The sequence below is a fragment of the Chinchilla lanigera genome, unplaced genomic scaffold (assembly GCF_000276665.1).
Source record: "Chinchilla lanigera isolate Chin_1 unplaced genomic scaffold, ChiLan1.0 scaffold00007, whole genome shotgun sequence".
Taxonomy (NCBI): domain Eukaryota; kingdom Metazoa; phylum Chordata; class Mammalia; order Rodentia; family Chinchillidae; genus Chinchilla; species Chinchilla lanigera.
Genome location: NW_004955408.1, coordinates 10,811,173 through 10,821,491, shown reverse-complemented (window position 1 = coordinate 10,821,491; position 10,319 = coordinate 10,811,173). Strand labels below are relative to the sequence as shown.

The window sequence follows — 10,319 nt, the reverse complement described above, 5'->3', positions numbered from 1 at the left end:
ACCGTTTCAAGGTTTTTAGCCACAAAGGACCTCAGAGTTATTACAGCTGTGTATCAGAATAAAATGGGGTTGGTGTTTCCAACAACCAAGGGAGCCATTTCCTGGCTGGCAAAAACCTTGTGTACAATGTGCGATGCATGCAGACTCTGCTAACATGGTCTTAAAGAAATACTGATTGGCAATACTGATCCAGAGTAACCTGATGTCTTTTATGACAGGTGTCCCTTGTTAGGTCCTAGTGCTGCAAACTAAGCAATCTTAGAATCTTGCCTTAAGATTGACCAACCTGTTCTTCTGCATAAGATATTGGAGAGCCAGCCTACAGCCTCAAAGCCAGCAAAATCACAGATGAGGCTAGGATCACCCGTCCCTCTCCCCCTTCTGAGTAACTGAATACTGTACCACACAGCTTGATTTTACATCTCATGTGTGCAAACCTTAGCCTGAAGTGTGGGTGTCATCTCGAAAATATCAAACCTCTTTTTATCTTCTGCCACAAACCTTCTCCTGCTAGTGAAGTAAGAAAAATAGAACCTTGTTGAGGAGAAAAAAAGCCATTCAGGCCTACAAAACACAACTTCATATAGGAGTGTAGGGCCACTGATTGTTAAATGGCATCCAAGACTCTGTAAGACAATTACATCTTCATTCTGGGCTCCATAGAAACCACATCTGTCAACCATTGGATTTGTCTACCAGATTTCATGCCCAGTCATAACTAAACAATTCCCCATCCAATGGCTCAAAATAAACTACAGGTAACAAGATAAATAGGATGTGCTTCTCCTTGCTGAGTGCATTGACGTAAGGCATAGGCACATTTCCCCCTCTTTGAACAGAGATGGTGTAATCCCCCGTCCCAGCACAAGAGCTGGCCAGGGTGACCCTGGAGCATGTGATGAAGGTGGAGTGATGAGAGGTAGCCGATGGTGGGAATCAGAGTTGCTTCTGCAGATGGGGATGGGGTTGCTTTTGGGCCCCAGGGGGCACAGTGATTCTGATAAAGATAGTGCTTCAGTTTACATTAACGTTCAGGGAGCAATTCTGGCAGCATGCAATGCTTTAGAGCTGTGATTCCTGGAGAAAATAATAGATTAAGGAATATATGACCAGCACTGAAAAAAAAAATATATAAGAGATCAAAGCCACAGAGTTTGTGCATGCCTTTAAGAATACAAGGCATGGCTCTAAGTTACCTCACAATCCCAAGAAACATATAAAAACTAATTAGGTTCTCAGCGCTACTCTTAATTAGATTTCTACCTTAAAATGACTTTTCCTGCCATTGTGGTTCCACGCTTAGGGATTTTGATTGACCTGATCATTTTGGGTGGGAGCATGTTGGGTAAAGTAAAAACTGAGAATATAACAGCTTTTGAGTCATTTTTCCTTTGAGCAGAGACATATCGCCCGTTTATTCTTTGCTCCCATGCCGTTGAGTAGCTTCCAGCCGAGTGAAGAGCAGCTGTTCTCCTATTATGTGCTGATTTACAACTCTTATTTTGACTGCGGGAGAATATGTGAGTTTTAAAGGAAGTAAGATAAGCAGAAGTTGTGTGAGCAGTTTAGAATTTGTCCAAATTCATCCTCCTCATTCATCCAGGAACAAAAGCCCCAATACATTGGGCTGTAATTGTGGGGTGGCCATTTTGAGTTCTTATGGCTGACTTTAACGGCACTGCCCCATCCGTTACTTGAAGGTAGAAGCTGGCCAGTCTTTGAAAACTAAAAAAGGGAAGCCAAATGTCTAGTGTGTTTGTGTGTGTGTGTGTGTGTGAGACAGTGGGGATGAACACAGGACCTCACACATGCTAAGCACACGTTATGCTAATAAGCAGCACCTCCCCATTCAAAATGTCTATTTTTGATACAAAGATTTCAGTGCTTGGCTTGACTTGGAGATTCCCACCATCGTGGCCTCAGTGACACAGGAAGAGAAGATATGCTATTACTTGAACGTGTTGATGAATATTCTTTTCAATGCACAGTGTGATCCCGAATGGTCTAGGGCAGTGTTGGTGAACCTCTGGCCACAGTGGGCTGTTCGTAACATTGAACTATCTAAAAGGTTCACCATCACTGGCCTAAGGAATATTGAGTGTGAATTAGTATTTAGACTTTGTCTTGTAGATGGTGGTGATGGAATGGAAAATGATGGTGGGTATCACAGGGTCACCCATGGTTCCTTTTGTACTGAAACCTCATTTTATACAGAGGATATATATATATTTATTTATATATATTTATATATATATTTATATCCACTCACACACACAAACACACTCACGCGTGTACACACACTCACACATAAAAGGTCTTTGATAGGCTTTCTGTGTTCTAGTAAAAAGAGCCGGCAGCCAGTGTCTAAAGCCAGAAAAAGGCCTTCACGTTGCCGACAGTGTCCACTCTGGAGAGTCTCTCAAAGGCAGACACTTGTGTTTATCTGACAAGTGGAACCGGTTCCTGCCTGGGAGAGGAATAATCTCCCATTGGCGCAGACGCAGATCTCGAAGACCTTCTGCCTCGTTCCCGTGGGGGTGTAGGATCCATGAGGCAGTCTAGGTAGTTTGATTTTCGCAGCATCTAACTTAATCTAGAGAGAGGGAATAGGTGGGAAAGAGTCAGTGAGAGGCTGTCGTCTGTGCTTTTGACATTCAGAAAAGAGCATGCTCAGGACCAATAGATGGACGTGCAGTTCAGTTAAAACCCCACGAACGCCTCCTATGGGTTGCGCCATGGAGGCACATGGAGGATTCGGGCAGAAGTAAGACAAAGTCTCTGTCCTCCCAGAAGCTAATATTCTAGCAAAATATGGTTCATTGCTTGTTATTAACATTTTGCAAAAGTACGACATGTAAAATGTGAATAGTGTCCTAGTGTGAAATAAATATGGAAATGCTACATTTAACAATTTTTATTACTATGGAATTTCTCAGATCTCACTTATGTCTACATACAAGGTAGATCTTTAAGAAGAAAGTATTTTCCAAATGTAAAGTGAAATGGTTAGTGACTTTTTCTCTCTCTTTTTTTTTTAACTCCCTGTGGGGCTGATATTCTATTGGATAGACTAAAAAATACATGACTATAAAGAATAAGCAGTACTGAAAGTTGTCATTAGATTTATGATTCTAACCATTTCTTGCAGCATTCAAAATCTGGTATCTATGAATTGAATATGTGAGGTAGTTTCTATTTTTGTTATATATGTGGCTTGCAGTTTGTGGTTATTTGAGGAAGCAGTTGTGATAACTGAATATTCACCTAACTTTTTCAAAAGAAAACAGCCAACACCAAATAAATCAAGGGAAGGACTTTTATATACACAGAGGAGATATACCGCAGCAAGTGGAGCATAGTATTCTCCACATAGATATGCGAGGTAGAACAGAGATTTGTCTTTTAAAAAGCCACATTTTCTGTCTTACTTTTGTATCAAAAGTTCACTTACAAACACTTTAAAAGCATTTTTAAAAGTTTGCAGTCAAATTATGATTTTGGGGGGAAGGGCATTTACTTTTTATTGCTTGCAAAAGCACAAGTGGAATTTCTGTCTTCCCAATTGGGAAGAGAATGGGAATCTGCCATCCTTCATTCTTTTGCTGCCTAGTTTTCCCCTGTTGACTTTTCTGCTTGTTCTGTTTAGGGATTGCCATTGGATGTGACTCCATCATCACTGAAAATTTAAACATATGACATAAAATAACTACAAGTAAATTCAGTTCATCTTTAGCCAGATGGGTGTGAAATACAACTTAATTATGCTGGCTAGCTAAATCTTATTTTAAGGCAGGAAGTGACAGAATTTGGAAATAGCCTTCATTGTTACGGTCATATAATTCTGTACTTGCAATACATGCCATTATGCTAGCATTTTACAAATAATGAATCATAACTTTTATGTATTATGGGTTTGGCTTATAACTGTGCTGTTAAACTATTTGTTCCAGAAAATAAAACTTTCTGATTGGCTTTTTGGTTGATACTGTATAGGAATGATATCGGTGGCAAATCAGCTTTGGCAGACTGGCCTCCTGGCCTCAGATATCTTTGGGCTCTGTCCCTCCCTCCTCCTCACCTCTCCATCTTTGGATTCCAGTCGCAGCTCGGTTCTGCAGGTGGCTTCCATGTTGCCTGCTTCTGCATTTATTTCTACTCCCTTGGGGGCTTCCATCACCAGAGACCTGGTTGGGGACTCCAATCTGAAACATATGAGAGCTGGAGATTAAAGATCCTAATCCCCTTTTTGTACATTTGAGAGGAAGTTGATGTTCTTGGCAATGAAACAGGATTTCAGTACTTGATCAGAGAATCTGTCCAGTTTTTTTTTTTTTCTTGCCATTCTGGACAAGTTATGGCAGAGAATATAAGAGCTCTAGGTTTAATCTTCATTGCTTGCTCAGAGGTCAAAAGGAAGGAGTTATAGAGCCATGGATTCATTTATCTTATACCTTGTCATTTATTGTTGTATTTACTTCATTAATATAATTAACCAAACTCTTACATGCACAGTTTTTTATAGACTAGGACAACCCTAGGTCTAAGATGAACTTTCTGAAACTGGTATTGGTGAATTGGTTTTCTTTCCACTTCGTCCTATTTTCGGTGTCTTCAGTGGAGGTAAAATCATATTGGAAAACTGGAAATACACTTAGTAATGACATGTACTTAGAATCAAGCCATGAAGTGGTCACTGTATGATCCTGGCCAAGTCTTTCTTCCTTTTTCTCTCCTTTCTAAAATTTCTCGAAGCCTCAGTTTTCCCATCTATGAAGAGCTTCCACTGGTAACTGACATGCAGGAAATGCAAATATGTATTAAACAATATTAAAATTGAATGAAGCAGAAGTGTTTCAGATATTTTTTTCAGATTTTGGAATGTTTTCATAGACTTTACTAGTTGACCATCCTTAATCTGAAAATCCAAAATTCTCCAAAATCTGAAGTTTTCTAAGCCTCCTATTAGCACCCAAAAAGTTTTGCAATTTGAATCAGTTTGAGTTCTCAGATTAAAAATACTCAACCTGTACTGGTGTTACTATTGTAATAATAGCAAATCATAGAGGAGTCTTGAGACTTACTTTACAATGAAGTTTTTCAAAAGAAGATTTAGAACATTTCCAATGGTTGCCAGGCAAGGTGAGCTAGTTTGGTTGCCAAGGGACAGCATGAATAGGGGATGTTTTGGGTGGTGGAACTCTGTCTTGTGTATTGATTGCAGTGGTTGTTGCACTTCTCTATGTATTTGCAAAAACTCACCAATGAGCAAATTTTACTGTATGTAAGATAAGAAATATCACAAGAGAAGTATAAGCAGTCATGGCATATGTTAATTACGATGACAAAAGACAGGATACTACTCTTTGGAAAGTCTTTTGCCTAAGTCACTAATGAGAAAAACATTACCAAAATCCAACCATCCCCTAATCATCTACATCTTAAAAATATTATTAGATTAGGAGTGTGTGAGGATCCTTGTCTCTGTTGCAAAGAAAAAAATCCCATTTGGGGAGGCAAGGGCGTCAGCAGTGACCTTCCACCTGCTTTGATTCAGACCAATTTCCTGACTTAACGTTTCTAACTTTTGGACATTCTCAGCATGTTAAAAAGCAACATTACCCATGTTTCACACTACTGACTCCCCATTATGCTTCTACCACTCCATCTGGGCAGGTCAAACCTCTTGGGTCACAGTCAGTGGCCAGAGGAGCAAACTGGCCAGTGAGATGCCACTGCTGAACAATCAGCCACATTACACTGACACCAGCAAGACTCCTCTACACATCTTGGAGTGGGTTCTTGATGACAGCTTCCAGGCAACAGCTATCTGCCTGAATTTTTCCTCCACAATGAGTCAACTGGAGTGAAAAGAGAAGCAGCAGGCCTATTGTTCTTCTACAAAGAGAAAGCTTGGCTTTCTCTTTAACACATCCTTATTGACTTCACTCCTTTGTGTGTAGCAAAAGTCGCCATATCCCATTCTTTACTTCTCACAAGATCTTCACCAAGGCTGCCTGAACTGCTCCGGTGCTGCCTATTATTATGGTTTACGTCATCAGCATGTGGTTTGCTCCTGAGGAGAAGATGTCAGGGCAGTAAGCAAGGAGTAGTTTCCAGGGCAACAGGAAGGCTTGACTATGGACCTTCACTCAGCTCAGATGAAATTCTGTTCTGTCCCTGGCCTCCTCTCATTTTTGAAACATGAAAATAATTTTGTGTCATTTTCTCATCTGTTTCTCTCCTGTACATTCCAGCCGACTTCCATAGTTTATTATCAGTTGTCTACTACTTTGTTCCCATGACTGATGACCCGTTAGCCCTGATAGCATACTATCATGCCCAGCTCATCCATGGACCACCGTGTTTCCCCTTCACCAGCCGAAATCCCTCATTCCATCCTTTCTTTCTCGTTCCTTCCTTCTTCCCTCCCTCAGTTCATCACTTAATTCAGCTTTGAACTCTCAAGTTCTCTCTTCTTCATAGACCAGGCCATCTGTAAGCTGAGTCATGGTACCTACCTCACAAGTTTGGTCTCAAACTTTTACATTTTCCCACTCTGCATCACACAGAAATATATCTTCCTGAAGGAAGTGCTGAATAGCTCATTGTTCTCATCAAAACTTTCCCGGGCTCCTCAGGAGAGATCTGAACTCCTAAGCTTATTGAGCCAGGTAGCATTTGCTCTGACTTATTTTGTTGGTCTTATTTCTTGCTGCAAACATGAGGTATATTTTATTGAGGGTTTACTAGGTGATGATATTGTACAAAAATCTTCATATGTGTGATCTTACGTATTTAATCTTTACAAAGCTGGATCAACCCAGTGTTTCCATGGTCTTAGTAGTACAAACAAGGAAACTGATTGCTCAGGGCTATACTTCCAATTATGGCAGAGTGAAATTCTAACCCTATTTTTTACAAGCAAGTATATTGTTTACCATATTTCTCCACAGAAGAACTGTACTTTCTTCTCATCCACATATTTATCCTGCTCTCTGTAATTAAACACTCTCCCTTTTCTCATGGAATTAGCACTTGCATTTCCCAACTTCATCCACATAAATGACCAGAAGGTGATAGTCCTGAATATGGCTGAGGGACACATACTTCGTGGTATTTCTCATGCACAAACTGCACATGGCTGATATCAAATTCAGGATATGCTAAATTAGTTCATACTGGGTACACAGCCTTCCAAGTGAATGATTCAATATAAAAAGATAGTTGGGGAGAATGAAAGAGATTACTATAGAACATGAGTGGAGTCTGGAGCACTTTCTCACATGCAGTGTGGTTACTTCAGGCAGGCATTAGAATTCGCTTTATTCTTGCAAACTGCATGAGGTCTCTGAGATCACTAGGAGGGCTTCAAGGTCAGAAAAATGGACTCAGAAATAACTGCAGCCCTTTCTCTTCTCTCAGCAATGGAAATGCCAGTGTGCTGAGGAAGGGAGCTACTCTTACGCTGTCCTACTGTGAAATGTCACAACCACCAGAGTATGAAAATTTCCTTAAAGCAGAGACCAAAGGATAACAGGCTCTTGCTTTCACGGTCATTTTAAACACCCTGTGATGTTGAGGCAGACTTACTACAGTATGTGCCCATGCTAATCTTTCCACTGAGAAAACCCACCTCCACTAGTCCTTGGGAACTGCAGAGGGCAGACAAGGTACTGCAGTGAGGCCCATCGGTTTCTAGCCACAAATTTACGACCACACCACAACTGCTTAGACTGCATGGAAGCAGGCTTCCTCCTGACAGAGAGGAGCGAGGGTCCTGCAGGCTGCTGTAAGAAAATGCTGCTTGCCTTAGGAGAACATGCAACTCTCCCAGAGGAGGAGGAGGAACAGCCTTGATGAAAAAGTACAGACGGAAGAAGGACCGAGTAGAAAGGTCCATGGGCTAGCCCAGGTCCTTAAGAACAATTTTCAAATGGATCTTCAGAATAGCCTGGAGGGCAAAAGCACAGATTCTCGGCCCGTTTCCAGAGTGTCTGATTCAGCACCCACATTTCTGTATCCGTAAACCTCACAGGGATGGGAATGCTTCTGCGTTAGGGGCCACAGTTAGAGAAGAACCGTTCTAGTCCAGGGGTCATAAACTCAGGTGCCCACAGAGACGAGACAAGGTGGTATCAGTGAGTGACCTGCAAGAAAGCTCTAAGTAAAACGACAGTCCCAGCACAGTGGTGTTGGGTAAATGGCGCAGACTGGTACGTGAAAGACGTCATGGAGATGCTGCTTACTGAGGCAGCTGCTATTCTAATCTGGCCAACTGTTGCCGGATATCTGCTATTTTTTTTTTTTTTTCTGATTAAAAACATAGTCGTATATTGAATCACTAAATTCCATGCATAGATACAAAAGAATATAATTATGGTATAAAAATGGCAGTGCATGGTGCCCTGTCTACTTATCATCTTTTTTTTTAAGAAAAGGGAAATTGTTACCTGTGTAGGATCCCGAGCTCACCTTCCTGATCCTATATATTTTCTTTTCTCCTTGGCAGTAAATACTACTGGAAATGCATTATTTTCTTGTATTATCATTACATGTTTTTACTATATGTTATTTACTATTGCATGCTTTTAAATTTTAAGCACAAAATAATCCATGTACTTTTTTTTATAAAGAAATCCTCTTTTTTCCTGAGATTTATATATTTCCTGGCACTTAGTTCTAATTGATTTGACTTTCCTGGTAGTATACTTGGTCTTTCATTTGTCTATTTCTCTGTTAGACATTTGAGTTGGTTCCAGGCTTTTGCTTCTGCAAGTAGGTATACATATAAGCACATTCTTGTGCATGGTTCCAGGTACATTCATGCAAAAGTCTCCTTGAGACAGGTACAGTTCAGTGGAACTGCTACTTCTAGGATAGGCATATCTATATCATCATGAGGTATGGCTATATCTATATAGATATAGATAAAGATATAGCCAAATAGCTTTCCAAAACTATTACTTCAGTTGCCTTTCCCACCAGCATGCATCAAGTTCACATTGTTCTATTTTCTTCCTAACATTTCATATATTAAATATGAGAAAAGTGTGAAATTAATGCTATTATCTTTTTAAATTACATTTGCCTAATTACTAGTGGAGTGAAGCAGCTTTTCCTTTGTAAACCATTTGGGATTTTTTTCAGGAAAATTGTCTATTTTTGTCTATTTTAATTATTTTAAAATCTATTTTGGCATGATTTGTAAAATACATATGCTAGCAAATATTTAGCAGTTTTTGTCCATTGCCAGTTCTCTCAGTTTGTAGTTTGTGTATTCATTCGCTGTTTAGTATCTTTGGATGAGCAGGAATGTCCCCTTTATAGTTTAATGTAGAAGAATTAATTATCTTTCTCCTGGAGGGTCTGTGCTTTCTATGTCTTACATGAAGCAATCCTTTCTTACTTTGAGGTCACGATGTTCTCCAATATTGGTTTTAGGAGTTTTTTTTTTCTTTAAGTCTTTAATTAAACGGATTTAATTTCTGGGGATGGTTGGGGGTTAAACACATAAGTCATTTTGACATCATGTGCTGAAAAGCTGATACTTAGTTCTGTCATAAGTAGCATTTCCAAGCACTGATGGTTCTTGTTTGGGGCCATTGTATCTGTTTCATCATTCTATTTGTCCATTCCTGAAACATAATTAAATATTTTTGCTTACTTATTAGAGTTTTAACATTTTCCATATTTCCTTTTTTCTCCTTCTTCAAGAATGTCTTAGCTATTCTTCTCTACTTAAATAGTGAAACATGTTTCACAGGGAAATGCTGTTGGAATGTTGACTAGATTTCAAAGTTTAATCCATAAACATTGTAGCTGACTAGTTATGTTTTCTTTGATGCATTTCAAGAATTTAACAATTTTATTTACAAAGGTTTGGCCATTGGAAAGTATTTCTGTTACTTGTGTTCCTTTTTCCAAGAAAACAGATATAGATATCCTACTTTCTAGGACAGTTTTCATGTATTGATCTTGTAGTCAATATGTAAATAAATTATTTTTCATAATTTGTGTACAGCTTACTTTAAGTTTCCATTGTAGCCACTAAAATATTTTAAATTACAATTTTTAAAGAGGTTTAAATTTATGACACCTTTGTTTTCATTTTCGTACTATCAGGTCTAGGATCATCCAATACAGTGTTTGCTAGAAGTAAGGAAATAGAAACTTGGCTTCTTTCTCACCTTAAAAAAAACTCTTAATAATTTATCATCAAGTATGTTTGGTGTTTTAGGGATTCCCCCCAAAATTCCTTTTTATAAGCTAATGGGGTTTCTATTCTTATTTTGTTGAATTTCTATTATTAATTAATATAA

General features: G+C 39.2%; 1 protein-coding gene across 2 annotated transcripts in view; it reads right to left on the bottom strand.

Annotated features, from left to right (window-relative positions):
• Nucleotides 1–1,383: 1,383 nt before the first annotated feature.
• The window catches only part of Sgcd (sarcoglycan, delta (35kDa dystrophin-associated glycoprotein)), a 546,765-nt gene continuing 537,829 nt past the window's right edge, over nt 1,384–10,319 (bottom strand). For both annotated transcript variants that reach the window (XM_013508746.1, XM_005376219.2), the window contains exons 7-8: nt 4,079–4,202; nt 1,384–2,593 (exon numbers count right to left, since the gene is read on the bottom strand). In XM_013508746.1, coding sequence (XP_013364200.1) covers nt 2,420–2,593; nt 4,079–4,202 — 298 coding nt within the window. In that variant the 3' untranslated portion in view covers nt 1,384–2,419. The remainder of the gene's footprint in view (nt 2,594–4,078; nt 4,203–10,319) is intronic.